Source organism: Salmo trutta, chromosome 8, assembly GCF_901001165.1.
Source record: "Salmo trutta chromosome 8, fSalTru1.1, whole genome shotgun sequence".
Lineage (NCBI taxonomy): Eukaryota > Metazoa > Chordata > Actinopteri > Salmoniformes > Salmonidae > Salmo > Salmo trutta.
Window position 1 is genome coordinate 20093789 of NC_042964.1, and position 25529 is coordinate 20119317.

The window sequence follows — 25529 nt, forward strand, 5'->3', positions numbered from 1 at the left end:
CCTTGTACTCCATGTCATATGCCAAACAGCAGTAAGCACAAAACAGGTCTGGATTTCAGGCTATATTGCCTATAGTTCTAGTTGAATCTCTCGTGGACAGACTACATAAACATAAATGGTACCGTAGATTTGTCATGATACGACGGGTTGTGTGAAATAACAAGCAGCATTAGTTCTGGTGCTTTGGACAAATCCCGATTTTGCAGGTGTTGGCATGTTTCGAATTTCGGAAGGGGAGGGGACAGTTGGCTCATAGACTTGCCTGTAACTTGCAAAGAGAGGGTGGAGCTCTTCGTTCAGGTTCCGATCCACGTTCTAGCTCTTCTCTTTACACTTAATCGAGCATCTGACCAATTACGCAAGACTAGTTCTGGGTTAACCGAGATTAAGCTGAATCTAATAGTGTCCACTTTCTTTAATATGATAAACGATATGATATTACATGATCATTTAAATCAACGTTAAAATCAATTGACCGGAGGAACATATAAAAGCTTTATGCATTGTCGTTTTAATTGATACAATATGTACATCCATTTTTCTTTCACAATGCAGGAAATCTTTATCTTTACAGCTTTACAGTGTTCCCATTGATCGGCAAAAACTAAAAAATTGTAAATCAGTAGTAATAATACAGCAGTCAAAAGAAAGGAACGTCAGAAGGCGGAACAGAAAGGATAGTCCGTATTCATAAAGCGTCTCAAAGTAGGCGTGCTGATCTAGGATCAGGTTTCCCCCAGTCCATAAAATCTTATTCATTATGATCTAAAAGGTCAAACTGATCCTAGATCAGCATTCCTACTGTGAGACGCTTTGTAAATATGAGCCCAGAAAGGTACACCAGGTCATCACTGCAGCTACACTCTATTCAGGTAAGGTCAGACACGGTCTGGTTGAGCCGGCCACGCCTTAACCGCGTTTTAACCACGGTCAAATCCCTCTGCCTTGTGACCACCTTTCACCTCTTTTCTGCTTGGCTGACCTCTTGCTAAGGCCTTGAGCCCATTGAAGCCTTCTCCCTTGGGTTCCCCTAGCCCTCTTCTCATATGCTCTTCAGTCTCAGACCCTCAACTGTCTGTGCAATCGCACCCTGATCCATCTTCTCTGTCATAACCCTCTGTCTTTTCCCTGTCACTCTTTACCTCATTTTTCTTCCCCAGTGGTTTACTTTAAGCACCCAAGGCATCCTTATACAAGGTTGCCTCGCCCCTCTTAACCATAGCCTTAGCCTTGCCACACACTCACTCCCACACTCCTCCCCCTCTCCCTCAGGGGCGGCCCGGCTGGTTGACCTGCCTGCCTCCTCACTCCCTCAGTGTGGCTGCATATCATTTCCCTGCTGCGCTTTGTGTGGGTTGGTTTCCTAGCAACAGACGGCCATGACAGCTAGGGATCTGAAAGCGGAGAGAATACGTGGGGCTAGCGAATACACTGGCTGAGTCTGAAATGGCACCCTATTCCCTATTCAGTGCACTACTTTTGACCATACCCCTATGAGCCATGGTCAAAAGTAGTGCACTAGCTACATAGGGAATAAAGTGCCATTTTGGACACATCCACTAAGTGCTGTGCTACAGTGTTGGGTGCTCTTCAGCCACTGACAGACCACTCCCTCTCCCTCTCCATCAGAACAGGACAACAGTAGGTTTGTCTCTGACTACTGAGGTTAAACCACACAGCACCTAGGTCCTGGGAAAGATGGCAGCGGTCTCTGAAAGAAGTTGAAAATGAACCAACGGTCTCTGGCTTGGTGAGTTTAGTGAGAGGGTTGAAGAGATCATTCCAATTGAATCTCAGGTTTGGATAGATTTTTTTAAGTGTGTGTGATTTTGTAAACTTCGTAAAAAAAAGTTATATTAAGGTATTTCTGTTAAAAAAATGATCATAAAAAATACCTCGTGGATGCTATTTACAGTAAAATACACTTTACAACTTTATTAAATTGTTGATAGTATATATAAAAAAAAAAACATTTAATCGCTTTCATGGAAATCATACAAGATTTTCATTGAGGTTTTTTTCAGCTTGCGTTTTAAACTTTGATATGGGCTAATTGATTTTTATTTTCAGTAGTAGTGACGAACCGCTGGCTGTAGTTGTTACTGTGATACTCCTCCTGACTACTAGAGAATCAGAAACAAGATTTAGACTGATAAATAAAGCTCATATGACTGATAGAAAACAGAGACCACTTTCAGAAACTCTGCCATCTTTCACCTCTCTGCTGGGAGGGACTTTTCTCCCCCCAGTACTCCCAATAACACCTGTACAAACAATGCAAGTGGTACACCAGTAGAATTCATCTTCAAGTAAAAAAAAAAAAATGAAACAAAAAACCTCTTACAAAGAAAAATACAAAAATAATCATTATACAATCACACCTCTTATTCAGGCCTCTACATATCGTCAGTGGTGATGTGTTGCCATGCCAACAGTGATAACGTCACGGCGACCGACCCTCCGTCACCAGCATATCAGATATAACATCAATGCAGCATTTTGCGCTAATAAAATAAGTTATACGATTATATCTCGTTATCTCGTTGTTTGTTTGTTTTTATTGCTTGATTAGATGGCACGTGAGCAGGTTTTCCAAAATGATACCGATAAATACGGGATTTTGTTGACACTTCTTGAACACAACATAGCAGTTTGAGAGAAAAATGCAACAAAACTTTCACCTTTGGCAAATTTCAAACTTCAACAAATAGCCACGGGTCATAGTAATGCATTTCTTTATATGACGTTGTCTTGTATATAGGCTTATGATACATAAGGTATATGAGCAAAAGCGGTAGATATTGGCTAGGAGGAGAGAAAAAATCCATACTGAAGGAAAAAAAGACACAATTGTGCTACAAGTGCTTCTGCGTTCTTGGCACCTGTGGCCACAGTGGAGAGTTAGTCATCCTGTTAGCCACAGCAGAGTGATAAGTTCACCAGAGGAGTACAGAGAGAGGGAGAGTCCATTTGTCCACCCCCCCAGGTAAACTGCCACAGTGGCACGTTCCCACCCCTCCCCCTCCCCACGTTTGGTGGAACATTCCAAAGACAGCCATCTTCTCAGACAGACAGTTCCAAAGTCCATTATTTTAGCATTGATGAAATCAACAGAAATTATATATATATATATATATATATATATATAAACTAAATCAAAACAACAGTAATAGATATAGCTATGTACACAGTCACTCTTAAATGTCAAATGTTGTGGTTCTCTCAACGATAGGAGAACCATTAGCTGCTTTTTGTCATTTTTGTCTTAATTCTTTCTCTCTTAAATGATTTTTTTTTTTTTTTTTTTACAATTTCCCGCACCAAAGACCCTTAGTAACGGTACCCATATACATTCACGTCTGCTATTAACTCCAAAGCCTTTGAAATCTGCACTTGCCCAGGACAAAACGCCTATACTCACAGGAATACTATTTGTGCAGTTTTGATATCTATACTTCTAAAATAGTGTGCGTGTTCAACTTGACATCTCATACTGGTATTTCCAGGTGAGAGGGACTACAATAAAGTATGAATTTAGTATTTTGTGAGCCTGCATGGTTTCTTCACCGCAATTTACCGACTACCTTCTGGAGATATCTTGACGTCTACATACAGTGAGGTGATCGGATGATAGTTTTTGGATTGGAAAGCACTCGATAAAGGAGCGCTCCAATGAAAGAGGCTTTTAGTTCTGATGCAGCATACATGTCTTAAACCCTTTGCAGATAACAATACATGAACATTCTCCTATTGTCCCAAGTCAACACTAACAATATTTCCCTATTTTCTCAGAACCAAAAGAAAAGAAGAAAAAATAAATGTATTTTGGCTTGTACATCAGCAGAGGTTCAGTGGAATGGTATGGAATATTATTATTATGTTACAGAATCACACTAGTGGTGGTGGTTGCATACAGTATTTCTTCTACGTTCTAATACTGCGTATGCTTTCCCAGTATCAAGAAGTACTAAGACCAGACCAAACAGGGCATAGCATAGCATTCCCTGTATAAACACAGGCTTGACCCTTTTACAAAACAGAATACAGTAAAATGCATTATAGGCTAGTGACATATCAGTGTAGTTTGTCTGTTCCTCTCTAACAACTTAAAACAGGAAATGAATCATTCGCTACCTTAAGCCATATAGATTGTTGGTGGGATATTTGAATGTCAGCATGTAATTATTACAGTATATAAGGCTTTTGCGGAGTCTTGGTATAATATTACGTAATTTATCCAGAACACAAATAGTAGCCTAGGCTGAGATCTCCCACAATGCTTAACAAGAAGGTATATTATTATTGAAATGGCGACAGCAGCATTCATGGCTCAGTTTGATAAGACTTCACATTCATCTTTTAACAGATATGAGTCCACTTACTACACTACTATGTAGTGTACACTTGTAGTGAACACCAGAGGAGGCTGGTGGGGGGAGCTATAGGAGGACAGGCTCATGGTAATGGCTGGAATGGAATTATTGGAACGGTATCTAACATATGGGAACCACACGTTTGACTCCGTTCCATCTATTCCATTCCAGCCATTACAATGAGCCTGTCCTCCTATAGCTCCCCCCACCAGCCTCCTCTGGCATACATTCTTAGTAAGTACGCTCTTATAGCCTCACCATTTAACCTCTGCCTCCTACATTCTAGTGGATCCAGGTCAAAATACTATACCCAGGTCTGTTCTGAATTTTTCCGATGGGGGGGGATCGATCATAATTTTGATCATAGGGTGCGTCCCAAATGGCACACTATTCCGAATGGCACCCTATTCCCTATATAGTGCACTACTTTTGACCAGGTCAAATTGTGTCAAATTGGAGAAGGAGAAAAATCTGGACTAACTGGTTCATTTTTTGTGCCCGCCACATCTCAATTCACATGGTTGAACGAGGAAGAGGGGGGTGTCAGAACAGTGAGAAGTCCTCTGATACATTACAGCAGACAGTTAGTCGAATGACCCAACATCGGATACACCAACATGATCTCACTGCTTTATTTGACGTTTGTCAAAACGACACAAGGACAAACTATGACATTGTCACGTCTCCAGGATTCTTCTGACTGTGCATGATACCTCCACTCCCTTGATAAAAAGAGTCAATTGATAATATCAACTTAATACGAAAATGAAAACGTTTTTTTCCCACTGCTTGCCATGTGGTACAATGTATCCTCTAAGACATTTTCATTCAAAGACATCTCATGCAAAAAAAAATGTAATTTTTTTTTCTCTGACAAAGAAACACATTTTTGTTTATATGTTCAGCTAAAAAATATCTATTTTTTTTTTTATGTCGTTTCCGATTATTTTTCCAGGGCAGGCACCATACGTATATACGCACACACCAGGAACAGAGGCATGCCACACTTGCATTGCTTTTGCATTTTACAGTTGGCAGGCTTGATGTCATCAAGGCAGTGCTGTGCTGCGGTGAGTGGGTTTAATGCACCTCACCGTCCACCCTACCTCCACACACACACACAAACTCAACACACACACACACATATACACACTCAACAAACACATACACGCTCAACACACAAACACTCAACTAGACACTCAACACACACAAACACAAATTCAACACACACACCTATGCATCCTCCACCATCGCTGCAGGGAGCAGCCAGACTGTTTTGATGACATCACAATAGGGGCGGGTTTTTTTTGGGGGGGGGGTTGTGTTACAAGCTCAAATGGAATAAAAGCAGCGCAGCAAGACTGTGGCGCATGCAGAGATGGGGTGGGGAGTGGGTAGAAGAGAGGGGAGGGGGTGGGGGGGTCTGGCCCAGGGTTGCAGTCAGATTTATGAATGGGGGGTCAGAAGGGGGAATAGAAGTCAAGGCAAGGAGGATCAGCACAATTCATGACATCTTTTTGTCGACTTTTTTCAAAATCTATGTTTTTTTTTTGATGTTTTTTTTTTTTTTTACATTTAATTTCTTAATTTTTGTACAAGTGTGACATGAACTCTTGGGCTCATAGATGTTGTATCTCTCCCTCTGCTGGTTCTGTCTCTGATAGGAGGATGGAAATGGAGAGAGTGGTTATCTTTATGACAGGGAGGGAGAGGGACGTCTTTCGGGTTTGTCAGCTACATACTGTATAGAGTATTCCAACTGTATACACATTAACACATACACAGAAGGATATAAATATACCTGTAAATTGGATATAGTATTGTGTCTAAATTCAAATTGAAAAATTTGTGCTTAGATGCATTTTGTTAAGCCAGCTATGTACTGTAAGTCCGCAAATATTTTGAATAATATATTAGGTCTACCCAAGTAGTTTCTCCCAATAACCTGGTTTAAATATATACTAGATTGTGGTTACTATGTACATGTAGGAGTATCCATAAAATGTGTATACTACAAAGTAGCAATGCTTCCATCAAATGTTGTGAATAATTTTTTTTTTAAACTCATTTCTCAATTAAATACCAAACATATTCAAAATGTTCAAATTTATCTTGATTCAATTAGTAAACAATTGATAATTACACATACAACTCAGTAACACTCAATGTTTCATTAGATTAGATAATTTACTCATTAGAAAAACCCATGATTAAATGAGTAATATGATTAATATTGACACAGTATTCACCCTGCATGGGTACGGACCCCTGGCCTGAACTACCCTCTCGTCTTCCCAACCAATCAGAGACCCTCTTCATAGTTCCCATGCAAGTGGAACGGAATCATAGAATTAGATGCTGACACTGTGTTGAATGAGGGGAAGAGAACATGACCAAAGATGGAGGAAATAGTGAAAGCAGAAAGCAGGAGGGTATAGGCAACAGAAAATGCACTGTGTCTGCATCTAAAATTACACCCCATTTCTTACACAGTGTACTACTTTTGACCAGAGCCCTATGGGCCTTTGTTAAAAGTAGTGCAATATATAGGGAATAGGGTGCCATTTGGGATGCAAGCCTGTTTGTGTTTGTTTTCCTGCCTATACAGGATCCACAGTGTGGATTCCACAGTACACATCCTGCCTGTTCCTCCTGTCTCTCCACAGGGCTGGTACAGTACACTTGATGACCCTTGCTGTGCTTCAATATGGGCTGTGCTGGAGAAATGCCAACCTACTTTGTCTTTTTGTCCAGGTCTTTTTGGGCACAAACGTTGTGACAATGGAGAGGGCTTAGGCGGGCTAACGAGAGACAGGGTGCGTTTGAGATAGAAACTATTCAGATAGAAATGCCACGCATAGGGCGGACACGAATGCCTGTTTTCCATGGCAAAGGACAATGTCTGTTCTACATGACATAATTCTATCTGAATGTTACGCAACACGCCACCCTCCTGATTAAGCCTCTGATTGGTGTGCTGAAGGGGGTGGGAGGGGATGAGTAAGGTGAGGGTGGAAGGAAGGGGGGGGGTGGATTTTGTCATGATGATGGAAAAAACTGATTGCAATTAAATTTTTATCAAAAGTAACGGGAACACTCAATTGATGATGTCATTTGAATAGGCATGGGACGGTGATATATGTTAGGGATTATTTTTTCTTACAACGGGAAAGGACGGGAAAATAGGCAAAACAAAATAATTTACTCAAAGGCGGGGGGGGGGGGTAAAACACTAAATCTAAAATGTAAAACAAAAACCCATAAGTTAGTGACTTGGAAATAATGAATAGACATAGTAGTGGTAAGTAGTAAGAAGAAGTAACTGATACAAAACAAAGTTGTCAGAGGAGTATAAGATCGGTCGGGGACTTGGTCGAGGCTCGTTGGGCTCTGCTTCGAGGAGGAGGTGTCGTTGCTCTCTCTTTCCATCCCTCTCTCCCTCTCTCACCCCTCACTCCTCGCGGAGCTGCAGGCGGTAACGCTGGTAACGGATCTGAAAGAAGAGCCTCTCTAGCGGCGAGCCGCTCATGCCAGGCAGCATGTAGTCCTCGCTCCCGCCCGTCCGCCGGAAGCCCAGTGACTCGTACAGCTTGTGGGCGGCCATTTTGACGGCGGTGGTTCCCAGGACGACGGCGGCGTAGTTGTTGTGCACGGCGAACTCCAGCACGCGGCGCCCCAGCACCTTGGCGATGCCCTTGCCGCGGAAGCGCGAGTCCACCGACATGCGGCGCAGCTCCACCGTGTTGTCGTCCTCCCGGCCCTGCGCCGCCACGATGCCGACCACCCGACCCTCCAGCACTGCCACCCAGAAACACGAGCCTGGAGGACCAGAGAGCCCAGTTAGACACACACACTATACCTACACAACACATATCACATACCACTGCCAACAGCACCAACACAAATCTGACAGAATATATCCTTTACATTTAACCCCCAAACGACCTGATATGAAGGGGCTGGATCAATAAGAGAGTGGCAGCCGGACCTATGACTGCCCACGGACCACGGCTGTCCTTATTGGACTACTGGTTGACTCAGTGAAGGACTGAAGCAATAAGAAGTGAGCAAAGCTGCCCCATTAGCCCCTTACACTATTTGCCATAAACCTGGGACCTCATTGCAGGCCGGCTAACATTAACATGTCATTCATCATACATCACAGACCTCAGAGCCTCTGGTTGGGTGGATCAACTGTAGGGTGGACTCCCATCCCATTACTACGGCCAGTACAACAATCATTAAAGCTACAATCTGCAATATTTCCTGCTGTTCAAAGGCCATTTTAATGAAATATGCCGACAAGCTGGCAGCCTGGGCTTGTGAAACGGCAGATTGTGGCTTTAACCCGGCACCACTGCTCATGTGTATCGGGATATCTCATTAATTACGGACTGGTGTTAATGAGTTCAGATTACAGAGCAATTAGAGGTTGCTTTACAATGGCTTCTGTCAATTAACACGACCATGTGATGCAGTTAAGATGGCAAACATGAGGATGGTTCACTCTTGGCTGTCCCCATAGGAGAACTCTTTGTAGAACCCTTTTTTGGTTCCATGTAGAACCCTCTGTGGAAAGGGTTCCCCACGGAACCCAAAAGAGTTATCCTATGGCGACAGCCAAAGAACCCTTTTAGGTTCTAGATGGCCCTTTTTTCTCTCTAAGAGTGTTGGTAAAACCTGTGCTAAGGATAGGCTAGCTGCTTTGAGAACATCATAGCACTGTATCATTTACATTTTTAGTCATTCAGCATAGCTCCTACGCAGACCTACTTACAGACTAAGTTTAGGAGGGAAAAACAGCCACATATTGCAAGTGGACCTTTCCTCGAAATAGCCCCTATCAGCAGAATCAGTGCAAGGAAGAAAAAAGCTAGTACGAATGTGGGTGCAAGAAAGTGAGGTGCAATATCGCATGGCCCTGGCGCACACATTATACAACTATATGAGAGAGTCTGTCCTGTTGGTAATATATGCCACTTATGGCCTTGTCAAGTCCACTAACTGGATGGATTTACTAAAAGGAAGTAAGGAAGGAGGGATTCTACACACGAAACACTCTGGTCACATAGTGGCGGCTGGTGTTTCCATTAGCGACTGAATGGAGTGTATCAGAGAGATGGAGAGCGTGAGCGAGAGAATCAAATGGAGAGAGGGGGAGAGCGAGGGAGGTAGACAGAGTGAAATTAAAAGCAGACAGAGGCTGGTGCTTAACTGCTTAATAACATGATTCGCTCTGAGAGATGCTCATAATGAAAAGTACAATCGTAGACGGAGCCGTCCCTCAACGTCAGGACGATTAGACACTCAGGGGGAGGGACAGCCAGACGAACACAGACGAGAGAAGGAACGACACAAACACACACGTCAACAGTGAAATGTTCATCCACGATGTAACCTGATCAGGAAAAAAAAAACTCCTGGTCTTCAGTCATAGTAAAAGCAGTTTCATACAGTATTTCAATGTTCCCTGCTCAACTTCGTCACGTGTTCTTAAGACCGTGCCTGCCGTGTTTTTACCTGCGCAGAGAGTCATGTTTGTCAGCATGCCAGATATTAGTTGTATCAACGAGAGTACAAAGATTCCCTGTCCGTCTCTGTTGTAACGTGGGAGTACCGTACTGTCCTCCGTGTGTCGTAGCTACAGCAGCTACAGTGTAAAGGGATCGACACAGTACTATTTTGGGAGGACAGGTCGTTGTAAAGGAGGCTGGCTTACTATATCCTCGTTCTGATAAACCGCCTCCCGGAGTTGATTTTTGATTTGCAAAGCCCTCCGAGAACTACAAGGTGAAAACAGATAACGTTTTCTTTCCTTCAGCAGGCAAAACGTGTTGTATGGATGCAACAGTAAACAGTGCTGAAAATAGCATTTTGTCACTGTCAGCGGTATTGGTGACATGTCCTTGTAGTCAAGTACAGCACAGAGAATATTCTTCCTTTTCTGGGACTGACTGACTGACTGACTGACTGGCGAATGTAAAAACCTGCGTGTCCGTCTTCCAATGGTCACCGACGCACACAATCTGATACCCACACACACAAGCACACTCTCTCAAACACATCGCGTCATGGAGCGAGTGGTGAGGCGCTGCGAATGTGCTGGAGGCCAACTTTACAAGGGATTTTAAAGGGCCCTGTGGGATTCATCGGATTAGTGTCTGATTGAATAAAACAACTGTCAGCTGTACTGCGGCAGGGTCGCCGCGGTAACAAGCCTGCTGATCCAGACACACACTTCCTGACATGTGGGCATCACAGCTGGGGAGGCAGTAGCAGGCAGCTAGATCTGCAAGCAGAGTGAACGGTGGGCCCCGACCTGTTCCCCATTTGACCTTGGTCATATTGTGTGTGCAGGGTTCAGAGTGGGCCAGACAATGACTTCTTGTGTTGACTCTTTCTTGTCTGTAGTCCCAACGCAGGAGAATGTACGAGGTGGCTTTGGAATGGCTCCGCTTTGGAAGGGGCAGATTCGCTCAAGGTACGGTGTACCTTCAAAATCAGACTTTAGTTTCCGGTGCTTTATCTCAGAAGAGAGCATGATGTGAGGCGTGCGGTTAGTTACCCAGAGGCCCTGTCTCTGGGGGGCTACAAAGAGGAAGGGGGAAGGTAGGGGGAGGGGGCGAAGGGACGGCCACGCCTCTGAAGCGGAAGCCGTCACCATCTGTCTGAGCAGGGCCTGTGCCAACAGTCAGCACAGGACGGGACAACCGTGTGTGTGTGTGTGTGTGTGTGTGTGTAGGGGCCTGAGACAGTAACATACACTCATGTCCTGTGTCTGACGCCATGATGAAAGAAAGGTTGGTCGGAGAAACTCCGAAGCGAGCCTCCTCCTCCTCCTTCTCCTCCTCCTCCCTCTCCTCCTCCTCCATCTCCTCCTCCTCCTCCCTCTCCTCCTCTTCCTCCTCCTCCTGCTCCTTTGGGAAGAAAGGGGCTCTGAGAAGAAGGGATCTGCTGGCTAAGAGTCAGATATGGAGAACGAGAAGAGAGGAGATAGCTAGAATAGAGAGCGGGATCATAGAGCATGTAGGACATTCATTTGTCTTCAGTCCTCCTGTATTGGTAGATGGGATGGGGGGCAATAGGGAGGGGTTGGGGGTTCGACAAGGGAGCTGATCTATCATAGCCCCGGGGCAGACCAAGATGAGCATGGCGGTGGGGGGGGGTATCGGATTTAACCAGGCTAAGAGGACTCTACCACCGACCAAAAGGGGGAGGGATGGGTCGACTTGAAAGATGCAGACAAAATCTCATGGCGGCAAGGGGGAATGGAAGGAGAGAGAGCATACACGCGCTCTAAACGTACAGATTTTTTACTCAGGATTTATTGTGACAGCCTTTTCTCTTCTAACTGCTAAAGGAAAAGAATCTGCTACCTGCCATGCATGTGCATGGGTTGGAGACAGTTAAACATGGCGTTATGACATGACTATGAACCCCCTCCCTTTTTATTGTGCTTAACGAGATTAGTGTCTATCCTTTCCGTTGAAACATATGAGGGTAATTCAGTTTAAACATATGAGGGTAATTCAGTTGAAACATATGAGGGTAATTCAGTTTAAACATATGAGGGTAATTCAGTTTAAACATATGAGGGTAATTCAGTTTAAACATATGAGGGTAATTCAGTTGATAAGCGTTGAGTCTAGACAGCGGACACACCCTGACTGTGCGTGTGTCTAAGATGAAACAAAAGCTCATAAACAGCTTGTGTCCGCTTAAAGTGTGTGTGTTCATGCTCGTTACAGATCATCCCTGTTTAGGGTTAAGCGTGCCTGTGTGTGTGTGTGTGTGTGTGTGTGTGTGTGTGCGGGAGAGCGATGTGAGGTGTGATATCTGCAGTGCGTGGCCTCCTCACTCCCCAAGTCACAGACCCCTCCCCCCACATGGCATGCTCCCTCCCCTGGGAACAGAGTGCATGCTGGGAGTATGGATCTGCCTGACATCTATACCACACCCTGACAGATGAGACTCAGACAAGGAGACCAGGGGCATACACATGCTTACATACACACATCCATACACACACACGTTTACACACATGAAGGTCCAGGGGCCCAAACACACAGATCTCAAGACCTACAAGCTCCAGCATATCTACCTGTGTCCAGTCATACATAATACTTCCTGCCCCTTGTACGTTACAACCAACCACACACACACACACACACACACACCCAGCCAACACTCGTTCTCCGTTACAGCTCCATTAGCTCTGAGACAGTGTAGGAGCATTAATCACTTAAAGGGGCTGCAGCACTGGCCTTTTCACATTAGTTTTAATGCCCAGCCCAGGCTAATCACGGTGTGTGTGTGTGTGTGTGTGCGTGTGCGTGTGCGTGTGTGTGTGTGTGTGCGCGTGTGTGTGTGTGTGTGTGTGCGCGCGTGCGTGTGCGTGCGTGCGTGCATACACACTTGTCCAATTTAGGTCCTCTCAATCCTAGGGTCAGAGGTTAGGAGAGATCATAAAAAGTCCCTTCCCCTCTCCTCTTCCTTTAAAGCTCTACCCAAAACCATTTTCTATGAACCTCTAAGATAATGTGGCATAAGGCAGAGGAAGCAGTGCTATTATCCGCGAGTCTCACCCGCATGTCCATAAAGATCGGACCACATTATTGGACATCCATTAAAGATTGGACTGGTCACCTGGGAGTGGCTAACTATAGTGTTCAGAAACGATAATGTTGTTAACGTCTTATTTTGCTTCTGGTCCATTGTTGCCTAGCTACAGACTCCTTGCACCGGCCAAATGCTACGCCACGCCCTCGGACACGCCACACCCACGGACGTTCGTTTCTTCTCCACGAGGAGTCTGGATCTGAGAACCTCCCTGACCCTTCACCGAATGCGAACACATTCGGGGGCCGTCTGATTGGTCCACAAACCGATGGGTTGGGTCAGAGCCAGAACACACCTGGGTAAAGTGGCGGTTTGAAAATTCGGCATTGGCTTTGATACTCTGATTGGTTAGAGACGATCCAATCGCTGAGGACTTTGTGTACAACGCCCCTCGTGCCCCTTGTCGCCACAAACGACTTCAACGATAGCAGTCTCAGACTGTAGCAAACAGAGCAGCGGAAGAATTTGTCTTCACTAGTATTGATTAACAATATGTTTTTAGAGGAGCGGTTCTGTGCTGCTGACGTGTTTTCGGTTGCGTCATTGTATTATGAATGAATAAGACGCTTACTGAAATTTGCTATGACGTTTATGGAACATAAACTCAGTGACATCTAGTAGCTAGATAGTCCTCTTGGATGGAGAATAAAGAATATACTGGAGCTGGGATGAAAGATCCTCTCTCTCTCTCTCGCTCTCGCTCTCGCTCTCCGGCTGACGTCTAACCCAGTTCTCCACAGCTACTGTTACATCTTCAACAGGGACGGGAGGAAGAAAGGGAGAGGAAAGATAGGAGCCACATGTATCTACTCTGTGTAACTACCTCACCTTTGTCTGTACTCTACCCGGCAACCCATATCACCACACACACGTGCCCACACTCCAATATAGCCTAGCTGTGAATCTCTCTCTCTCTCTCTCCTCTCTCTCCTCTCTCCTCTCTCTCCTCTCTCTCTCTCTCTCTCTCTCCTCTCTCCTCTCTCTCCTCTCTCTCTCTCCTCTCCTCTCTCTCCTCTCTCCTCTCTCTCCTCTCTCCTCTCCTCTCTCTCCTCTCTCTCCTCTCTCCTCTCACCCCTCTCTCTCCTCTCTCCCTCTCTCTCTCTCAGAGCTAAGATCAGCAGCAGGTACCAGGGAGTGACAGTAGTGGTGCACCTGATCTCGCTAACCCCCTCAGAACAGAGTGAGCTCACCATAACTAGCAGGGAAGTGAATAGGGCCAGACGGTTTGCTGCCGGCATCCCAAATGCCACCCTATTCCCTAATTAGTGCACTACTATGCCGATCATGCCCAAGTAGTGCACTATATAAGGTATCGTTGCCATTTGCGATTTCAGCCGTGGATTGCTCTGTCTAGACAGGACACTGCATGAGACAGGCCGTGAGACAGGCAGCATGAGACAGGCCGTGAGACAGGACACTGCATGAGACAGGCCGTGAGACAGGCAGCATGAGACAGGCCGTGAGACAGGACCCAGCATGAGACAGGCCGTGAGACAGGCAGCATGAGACAGGCCGTGAGACAGGACCCAGCATGAGACAGGCCGTGAGACAGGCAGCATGAGACAGGCCGTGAGACAGGCAGCATGAGACAGGCCGTGAGACAGGACCCAGCATGAGACAGGCCGTGAGACAGGCAGCATGAGACAGGCCGTGAGACAGGCAGCATGAGACAGGCCGTGAGACAGGCAGAATGAGACAGGCAGCATGAGACAGGCCGTGAGACAGGCAGCATGAGACAGGCCGTGAGACAGGCAGCATGAGACGGGCCGTGGCCAGACTCAGATATGCTGATAACAACCCATCTGGCCAGTGTTATCACTGCTCTGGGGCCCAGGGTGAAACCAGGTGACTGTAGTGTGGAGACACCTTGGCCCACCTACTTATCCCCTCGGATGCGTCCCAAATGGCTCCCGATCCCCTACGTAGTGCACTACTTTCGACCAGAGGCCCAACGGCAATAGGGTAACATTTGGGATTGGACCCAAGCTTTATACTGTCCTGTTGTACAGTAGGTCAAGGAGCTTGGTTTTGCCTTGTGCCTATTCACGCCATTGAGGTATAAAGGAACTGGAGACCGCATCCAAGATGTCCGACCGTTGTTTTCAACATAACGTACTCACGTTCGCATACGCCGGTTCATGGACTTTCTATATCCCGGGTTGCAGCCTGTTTACACGGCCCAACGTCACATGCGCAGAGGTAGAAACCGTGCTTCCAGACCGGAACCCTGGCCCCTTGACTCACGCCCATCGCTATGTCTTGTATAACATCCTATAAGGCCTTGTTACTGTTAATTGTGTATGCTTGGTATAGACTACAGCACAGTGGTGTATATGTACAGGCCAGATGATTCAGTAAAGTGGATTGATTGGTTGGTTAATGAAACAGAATGTATTGATTGGTTGATAGTACCAAAGGGATTTCAGGGAGAGCTCATGCTGGTAGAATTAATGTCCTGGTTCTTTTGTTGTTAAGAATCCCTAGTTACCCCCCCCCCCCCCCCCCCCCCCAATGCCCCTATTGTTCCTGGTAAGTCCTATGCACACACACACCTATGAGCTGAGCAGAGGACTGAAGTAACAGCTGGCCTTTAGTGACAGTGGGATGAATAAACTCACACACACACTGAAGAAGAGATAACAGTATTTATCTGTTCCTGGCTAGTTGAGGCCGGTAGACATAACCGTGTTGCTGCTCATCGTGTGATTGACTGGCCCCCTCACCCTGCACTGTATGACTCCCTGACTACTGACATACACACGGCCCACGGCAGGAACGTGACCTGGTGGAGGTCACTGTAAATCATCACACTCTCACTATCATATAGACGCTTGCTCTTTCCCTCTCTCTCTCACTCCCTCTCACACACACACACACACAGTCTCTCTCTGACAGACCCACACACACACACACAGTCTGTCTCTGACAGACCCACACACACACACACAGTCTCTCTCTGACAGACCCCCACACAGACCCACACACACAGTCTCTCTCTGACAGACCCACACACACACAGTCTCTCTCTGACAGACCCACACACACACACACACAGTCTCTCTCTGACAGACCCACACACACACACACAGTCTGTCTCTGACAGACCCACACACACACACAGTCTCTCTCTGACAGACCCCCACACAGACCCACACACACAGTCTCTCTCTGACAGACCCCCACACACACAGTCTCTCTCTGACAGACCCATACACACACACACAGTCTATCTCTGACAGACCCACACACACACACACAGTCTCTCTCTGACAGACCCACACACACACACACACACAGTCTATCTCTGACAGACCCACACACACACACACACACACAGTCTATCTCTGACAGACCCACACGCTCACACATACAAACACACACAGTGGATAACTGTAGCTGCCGGAGAGACAAAGAGAAAAATCAATGATGGGCTTAACGAACACCTGCCCTTAAGTAGCTTCGCAAATAGGGCCCGACTGACCCCAAAATGTAGGGTGGATGGAAGTGTGTGTGTGTGTGTGTGTGTGTGTGCGTGTGCGTGCGCGTGTGTGCGTGCATGTGTGCGTGCGTGCGTGCGCGTTAGAGAGAGAAAAAGGTTTGATTTGATTATAGCCCAACGTTTTGGAACGGACCCAGGTGGACTCCAGTCACAACTCAATTCCTCGTATCAGAATGGAAGGAAGTGTTTCGGGTTCATATGAGAGTGATTGATTTTCCTAGTTAGGGAATATAGTTGAGGAAATGACTCCAATGAGGCTTGGCCGACACAGAGTGGGCCAGACTGCTGCAGAAAGTGTATCAGCAGTTTCCATCTCCGAATCAATAGGCCCAGTAGCGTGGTGTTCCCTGGCTCCCTCTGTAACTACGTAGAGCGGAGCGAGTCGCCCCGCATACCTAATAGGCAGGCAGACTGCCTCTGTTTCTGAACACACAGGTCGCATCCCAAAATGGCACCCTATTCCCTACATAGTGCACGACTTTTGATCAGTTAGTGTGCTGCGTCGGGCATAGAGTGCCATTTGGAATGCATCCACGCCGACTCCTGCGGTGCTTAATGCAGGCAGGGAGAGCCTATGACACTGGGAGAGCCTCTATACTTTGTGTGTGTGGGAGGGGAGGGTGTAAGTGTGTGATTGCATATTTTCATCGGGCTATGTTTTGTATCCCATCATTTTTTTCACAAAAAGAATAATGTCTGTGGATGAACTGTATATGTTGGCAAAGACCAACAGATCATACATTTCCACAGATGATATATAGTTTGTGTTTAGTGTCCAATCTCCCACTACCCCTCTTACCTGTGGGTTTCATGTAATACTCCTCGATGTCCGCCATGTCGGTTCGGAGCGCGCAGGCCAGATAGTTGTGGATAACTTTGCTGCTGTAGAAGTAGCGCGCGGCCATGAGAGCGAACGGCGCGCAGCAGGTCAGCGCGAGGGATTTGCTCACAACAAAGCACATTACTATGGAGATAAGGAAGAAAAATAAACGATACCTGTCAGAAAAGAGAATCAAATGTTGGATTTTGGCGGAAGTCACACACATAATATATATTATATAACCAAACAGTGACATTCCAAAATATAAGTTGCTTAAAAATAAAAAAAAGATCAATCGGTCCCTAATATAACAAATGTAGTTTACTGTAGAGAAAGCGATTGACAACCGACGAGCAAAACATCACATGACATCCTATGTTGAGTCTATGTATTGATTTGACTGGATGCAAACAGATATTCTACACAGCCTATCAATATCATCTCTGGTCAGTGATTTAGGAAGTAGCCTATTTCTCTGGTTTGGCCGCCCGGAAGCGCCAGAGTGGAACCCACCACAGACGGGCTGTGCAGCAGCATTGCATGTTATTGTGTTGTCGTCTGGTCTGACATGCAAACATTTTTTACTCCATTGCACCACGACATGGCGTGCTTACTGTCAACATTGACATTAGGCTACATTGTAGCGACGTGGTTCTGAATGATGTTGTCATATCCACATCAAAGCACTTTAAATAAAGGTCAAGTAAATAAATAAAACAATTATACACACATTTTCAGACAAAATGTCAACAGTGACAAAGGCTTATGTGAGATGTTTTGTTGGTCATTATGGTCACTTACCACGGCACAGACAAAGGCATGAGGTGTACAAAAGTCTTGTTTTAGATGGTGCACATTTAAATAACAACAATGATGATGGAATATATATAGCCCAACACATGTTGTGGTGAATTGCTATTCGTAATTCGGTGCGCAATGCCATTCATTCCCGTCATAGACCGGACTATTTGTAATGCGTCTGACCATATGGATCAAGGGTGCCGTAAGGACACCTATGCATATCACACATGAGGAAATGTACGAAATGAACATCTCCACTGATTCATTATAAACAATGTCAACATGCACACACGGCTAGTGGTGGTGGTGCACTGCCTGCAGGCACAGTGAAATACGTGTGAAGCCTATGATGATGGAAACTGGCTATAGGGTGCAAATTGGTGCACGCCAGCGCACACTGTGGGCCAATCCTCACATTCTATTAATGAATGAACGCATCCAACTTCACCGGCAACTGACATCATTGCCCCCTACATGCACGCCAAACAGGCCCACCGGCTACATGCACGCCAAACAGGCCCACCGGCTACATGCACCAAGCGTTTAAACCATGCCTTTGTTTTGCGGTTTGATGCCGTGCTGCACACGGGCTACGCTACATGCCGGTATCGAAGATCCAACACACAGCCACCCACGAACTCGAGAAAAAATGGACAATTATTACATGTTACAAATGTGTTGTTATTGAATTTGTATAATATGATCATCCTTTTCCTCTTGGTGAAAGTTTCACATAGCATGTGTTTGCGCCATTAAATGAATAAAGCACTTTAAAAAAGAAAGAAAAGAGGTCAACGAATTATCAACTGACACATCGATGCCCCAACAGATTATGGCTCTTCAACTGCATTTCAACTCACTTCTAACTTCCAAAAAATATAGATCTTTTTTTTTTTTTGTACAATAATTGGTTTTCATGTGTTAGTATGGATGGGTTATTCATAATGTCTTTGACAAGAATAATTTGCAAATACATGGGTAAAATGAAAATAGTTTTTCAATGCCTAATGGCAACTTAACGAATTTCAGGCCAGTAAATTGTTAAGTATATGGGAAATCTTGTCACTTACGTGTCAGAAGAACATATAAGAATTGGGTTTGACTTTGCTGTAATATGCCTCTGAACGCGGTGTTGGGTATCCTCTCCATGATCCCCTCATAAAAGATGCGGCGCACTTCCACATGGTCCGTGCGCTCAAACTCACGGATAAAAACCGTATCTTTCCTCACATCATTTTCCTCGATAGGATTCGGTGCCGGTGTGGAAGAAGTCCACATTTGCGAGGAGGAAACGATAATAGAATCTTTTTTGGTCCCTTGTATGGCATCGTGTTCATCCGCAACAATTTTAGTCTCGCAAACCATTTTTGGAGACGAACAATGCATGCAACTGGCCTCAAAGAACTTTAACCTCAGAAATAATATAAATGGGATATGATGCGTTTATAAATATGGAAAGAAAAAAGACGGGGAGTGTTTCTGCTGCAACCCTGAGCGTTTCTGCATGACCAAGGGTTGCAGGCAAACATTTCGCCTATTTATAATGTAGTGGATGCATTCAGATTCAGGGGCCGGGGTGGTCCACACAGCGTGCACATTGGCTGAGGCGCTACGCCATTCGATTGTGATAGGCGGATAGAGACAAGAGAGGCACCCGGTCAAGTTCTTTTAAAAAACCTCAACATTCCTCTCATTGTTCCGGCGAAATTCTACACGTGTGTATGAGTGGGACGGGGAAGGGTGGGCTTGCGTAAAGGTATTTCTGAACCGGTAGGCTAATGGGGCCCTTTGAAGCTCACCCTAAACAACCCGGCCTGCACCAGTGCACCTGCAGCGGGAGCTGCGCCAGACCCTCTTCTTGGATGACTGAAATGACACGTCTTTACAGAACGGATAAGACACGTTCATATGAGGACACATGAGCTTTGGTGCGTCAAAATAGATAAAGGGCACTTGGTGATGGTCGGACTTTGTACGGGGAATGGTCGGGGAACTGACTGACTGTGTCCCACGTTAAGGTCTGGTTATGGCGCGGCGCGGCGCTTCGCTCCTCCCGGCCGTGTGCCTCTTTCGATCCCCGGTATCTTGACTGACAGTTCTGCTGCACTGCAGTGATTCCTCCCCGGCTTTATACTCTCGCCTCACCCGTCCTTTCTCCAGACAGTTTCCTTACGATAGCGTTTTGGTGTATCATCATTCATTAATTCGCATAATTCTCTGACTTTGTAGGCTATGCCACAGTCACAGCCTAGGCTATTTATAATATAGGCTACGTTCACTGTTAATAACATATCATTAATTCACATAGGCTATCGCCTAATTCACTGTTAACATGAATTCAGTGTTCTATTTAATTCTGGCCATAGGCCTATGCCTCACTGGACGTATCGATCAGAATGCGATGTTGCGCCCGTAAGCAATACATAGGCTTATCGCAACGGATAAAGTTTCACTTAACCTAACGCTGAAGAAAATGCATTTTTATAGGATGGATTTAGACTAGAATCATCCCCCCCCCCACACATACACACAGGTCGTCGACATGTAGCGCAAACCACAAAACATACGCACGCGGCAGAGTATCCCTTGCAGTATCCTAGGTTGTAATAGCCTAGATATCGCTGGTCTCTCGCGCCCAAGAACAGCCATTTTACACAGCGTGATACTGTAACCCTAACTGAATGTTACTGCTATCCGGGATTCTTGGGACGCCCCTACCCTAAACCCTAGCCTTAATCAATACCTTACCCTAACCTTATCGCAACCCTTACCTAACCTTAACCGTTCTATATGTCAACTTCAATGGGGTGACGTCAGATTTGGAACGTCCTTATTCCACCAACTCTGAAGCGCCACCCGCAGATGGAACGAAAAGAGTTCTGAGCATGCGCGGATTGATCTGACACCAGCATCAACTTCATAGGATATACCACCACCTTTGATAGGCTAGACCAGCGCTTAATTTGAGACTGATCCTGCCGGAACAGGATCCGGCACCTCTCAATTTGGGACTGTTTCGTTCCGGAACCCATTTGCCAGGATCCGGTACCTCTCGTGGAAGTAACATTTATTTCCACTGTTTGCAGTGTAAAAATGATAATGAAAGCAAGTTGACTCTAATTCTCCTGGCTGCCCCCTAAAAAAACGTAATGTGAAAACGTGCCTGGTAATTGATTAGTGTTGGGCTGGCCCGGGTTAATGCTTTGCGCAATGTTGTAGTCTTTATAGACCAACGCTTGGCTATTGCTGTGGGGAGAGAGAGAAGCGCGCCAGTATCTCGCACAGAACTACAATGAGATTAACGTTCTATGATCTCTCTCTCTCACTACTCTGACAGACATGAGCCTGCAACTCTCATCTCTCCTGCGTTGCATTTCATCATTTATTTCCTTATAGAATCATAGCGGCGCGAAGGGTTCTCGACGTGCCGCAGCACCCCTGATAAATTCAAATACATTTGCCAAAGTTCTAGAAATACTGCTGTCTGTTAAGAAATGAATGAAATTATTCCGAAAATTACACCAGTAGTAGGCCTATAATTAGCCACAGATGATTAATAGTTTATTTAACAAAATGTCCTAGCTGTGGATAGGGTGTAGCCCAATCAATACACGCGGCAAATGTGTCAGTCATGCAGCTAAAACAGGCCTCGTAATATTTCAAATACGATCGCGACGAAAATACAGGTTGGAAAGCAAATGGATCCTGCTAAAAAGAGAAGACTATTCTGTCTGTAGGCTACCAAGTTATCAACTTCCAAATAGGCTTATTGAACGAACAGCATTTTGTTTTTACCAAGTAAAACAAGAGAGAGCTTTTGGCAGAGCGCATCGGCCATCGTCTGTGAGTGAGCTGAGCGTCATTGAGTGAGTCAGTGAAACTGGAAAGATTTTTTAGGCCTATAATTTCCTCCTCATATTGTACAATATGTTTGTCTCCATACACCTAGGTCTAGGCTATTGATGTATTGAAGACAAGGTCGTTTTTATTGATCTCAGATTCTTATTTTGTTCGTTTCAAAATAGCCTGTCATTTTGATCATTTGTGAGGTATTCAAACATATTCTTCTAAAGTCTCCAGTCATCTAAAATGATGTAGAATGGCATGAAATCCGTTTATAAAGACCACATTTTCCCGAACTCATGGCTACAATTTTTTTCCCCCCATGTGTACAACTTCTGCAAGCGCCTTTACTTCACTGATCTATGGCAGTTCGCAAACGCATGATAATGCATGCAACGCTTTATTATAAAGGGGATTTTGTTTTCACGCCTTCTGGTACCTCAGAGCACCCGGGGTCACCCCCGTCTCTGGCTAACCTTTTGTTCCGGCACCTCCAAATGTACAAATTAAGCGCTGGGCTAGACTACATGCCTCAGCCTACATTCTTTCCTCAACTGTTGCTTCGGCCTATTAGTGTCCTAGAAACCGGTGCTATACATATAACTATAGGCTACGTGTTTTGTTATATTTCAAGTTAGATCAAATAACAGAGTGATAAAGGGGAGCTCAGTCAGTGCTTTTCTCGATGCTGCAGTGGAGACAACTACAGATCTGCTAACCAAAGGGCTGTAGTTCTGTACTGCAAACATCCAAGAGGGTTAGGGCCAAAGGGGAAGGGGTAGGGAACGAATTAGGACTGTTTGTTCCTGAGTACTGTTCCTGAGTACTGTTCCTGCGTCGCAAATGGCACCCTATTCATAGTGCACTACTTTTGACCAGAGCACTATGGGCCCTACATAGGGAATATGATGCCATTTGGGAGTGAACCCATCACTCCTAAAGAACTGGTAAAAGAGACTGGTGTGTAAGTCCACTCTTTACTGGGACACAAAACAACTGGCTATAGCCCCGCCCACATATAGTTCTGATTATCTTCAACCTGACCTTTGACATCTGTCTGTGTGCGCCTGTGTGTGAGATAAGGTAAAAGTTGAACACATTTCCCACTCGGGAGTAAGAGCATTTGAAGAGGCTTGTTGCTCTGCATTTTTATTCAAACTCCCTGGGTAAGTGTGTGAAGGGTGTGTGGGTCTGTGTGCCTGGTTATCTTCAACCTGACCTTTGACATCTTTCGCTCCCTGTGATCTGTGTTTGTTTGTGTGTGTTCCTGTGTGTGCACGCGCCTGTACACGTGCACGTGCGGTGCCAATGTTTCCTAGTTTTAGGCTCTAACACTGTCTATTTATAACCTGTCTGGCTGCAGGATAATTCTAGTCCTTGTCCCAGGGTTTCCACTGTTCTGTTACCACACTACCCCCCCCCCCCCCCCCCCACACACACACACACACTGTTACCAGAGTCCTCATCCTCTCTGCCAGCCATTAGTGCCCACTTCCCCTGTCCCCCTGGGCACCATGCCCCAGCCTGCCTGCCGGAGACACCCACTACTCTGAGGGCAGTGTGTGTGTGTGTGTGTGTGTGTGTGTGTGTGTGTGTGTGTGTGTGCGTGCGTGCGTGCGTGCGTGCGTGTGTGCGTGTGTGTGTGAATGTGCATGCTACAGGCTCTGACCGGGATGAGAGGGAGCGAGAGATATAGATTGATAGAGAAAAGGGGAGACTGGGACTGAACGGGGGGGTGATAGAAGGTGAAAGGGAGAGATGGGGACAGAGCTAGTTAGGGGAAAGGTGAGGTAAAGATAAAACTAGCAGAATGAATGAGAGACACAGAGATGCCAGAGGTGGAAGGGAGAGAGAGGGCGGCGGTATCTTTGAAAAGCGAAGACCCAGCTCTTTAAAAATGAGATACAGAGTTGTCTTGACTGGCTGGTCCTGCGTCCCAAATGGCATCCTATTCACTACATAGTGGGCTACTTTTCGCCAAAGTCCTATGGGCCCTGGTTAAAAGTGGTGCACTCTATTGGGAAAAGCGTGCTATTTGGGACGCATCCTGTGTATACCAGGTGTCAGCAGATACATAAGGGAACATGCCACAAGCTCTACCGGCTGCATGCAAACACCCAGAACCCAGTGAAGAGAGAGCGAGGGAGAGAGATCAAGATAAACAGTGTATTCAGATATTATTCAGACCCCTTGATTTATTCCACATTTAGTTACGTTCCAGCCTTATTCTAAAATTGATTAAATTGTTTTTTCCCCCTCATCAATCTACATACTATTAATAACCCATAATGACAAAGCAAAAACTTTTTTTTCTAAAAAAAATCAAATAAATAAATAAATAAAATATCACATTTACATAAATATTCAGACCCTTTACTCAGTACTTTGTTGAAGTACCTTCGGCAGCAATTACAGCCTCGAGTCTTCTTGGGTATGACGCTACAAGCTTTGCACACCTGTATTTGGGGGGTTTCTCCCATTCTTCTCTGCAGATCTTCTCAAGCTCTGTCAGATTGGATGGGGAGTGTTGCTGCACAGCTATTTTCAGGTCTTTCCAGAGATGTTCGTTCGGGTTAAAGTCTGGGCTCTGGCTGGGCCACTCAAGGACATTGAGACTTGTCCCAAAGCCACTCCTGCGTTGTCTTGGCTTTGTTCTTAGCGTCGCTGTCCTGTTGGAAGGTGAACCTTCGCCCCCCAGTCTGAACCTTTGCCCCCCAGAGGTCCTGAGCGCTCTTGAGCAGGTTTTCATCAAGGATCTCTGTGCTTTGCTCCGTTCATCTTTCCCTCGATCCTGACTAGTTTCACAGTCCCTGCCGCTGAAAAACATCCCCACAGCATGGTGCTGCCACCACCATGCTTCACTGTAGGGATGGCGCCAGGTTTCCTCCAGACATGACACTTGGCTGTCACGTCCTGACCAGTATAGAGTATATTTGGTTATTGTAGTTTGGTCAGGACGTGGCAGAGGGTAGTTGATGTATGTATTATGGGGTTTGTCACTGGTCTATGTCTGTGTTTCTATGTCTAGTTGATTGGGGTTGGACTCTCAATTGAAGGCAGGTGTGTTGAGTTGCCTTTGATTGGGAGTCCTATATAGTAGGGTGTGTTTGTCTTTGTTTTTCGTGGGTAGTTGTTTGAGAGCACTGCTTTTTGTTGAGCCTGCTTTCCCTGTTTCATGTCGCTAGTTTGTTTATTGTTTTCTTCCTTGGTGTTCGCATTATTTGATTAATAAATATGTTGAGCACGCAACCCACTGCGCTTTGGTCCCTTTCTCTCCACGACGACAAGTGTGACATTGGCATTCAGGCCAAAGAGTTCAATTTAGTTTTCTCATGGTCTGAGAGTCTTTAGGTGCCTTTTGGCAATCTCCAAGCGGGCTGTCATGTGCCTTTTACTGAGGAATGGCTTCCGTCTGGCCATTCTACCATAAAGGCCTGATTGGTGGAGTGCTGCAGAGATGGTTTTCCTTCTTGAAGGTTCTCCCATCTCCACAGAGGAACTCTGGAGCTCTATCAGAGTGACCAGCTGGTTCTTGGTCACCTCCCTGACCAAGGCCTTTCTCCCCCAATTGCTC

At 45.7% G+C, this 25529-nt stretch overlaps 1 protein-coding gene across 1 annotated transcript; it reads right to left on the reverse strand.

The window, feature by feature from the left end:
- Window positions 1-4861: 4861 nt before the first annotated feature.
- Window positions 4862-20841, reverse strand: nat8l (N-acetyltransferase 8-like). Its single transcript, XM_029760334.1, has 3 exons — window positions 19183-20841; window positions 17291-17455; window positions 4862-8192 (listed from the first exon to the last, which is right to left on the reverse strand). The coding sequence occupies exons 1-3, from the start codon at window positions 19496-19498 to the stop codon at window positions 7825-7827; spliced, it is 849 nt and encodes a 282-aa protein (XP_029616194.1). The 5' UTR covers window positions 19499-20841; the 3' UTR covers window positions 4862-7824.
- Window positions 20842-25529: the final 4688 nt, after the last annotated feature.

Coding starts and splice junctions, on each gene's coding strand:
- nat8l (XM_029760334.1), bottom strand. CDS start 19,498: ATGCATTGTTCGTCTCCAAAAATGGTTTGCGAGACTAAAATTGTTGCG. Junction 17,456..19,182: donor CTTATATGTTCTTCTGACAC/GTAAGTGACAAG, acceptor TTATCTCCATAG/TAATGTGCTTTGTTGTGAGC. Junction 8,193..17,290: donor GTATTACATGAAACCCACAG/GTAAGAGGGGTA, acceptor CTGGTCCTCCAG/GCTCGTGTTTCTGGGTGGCA.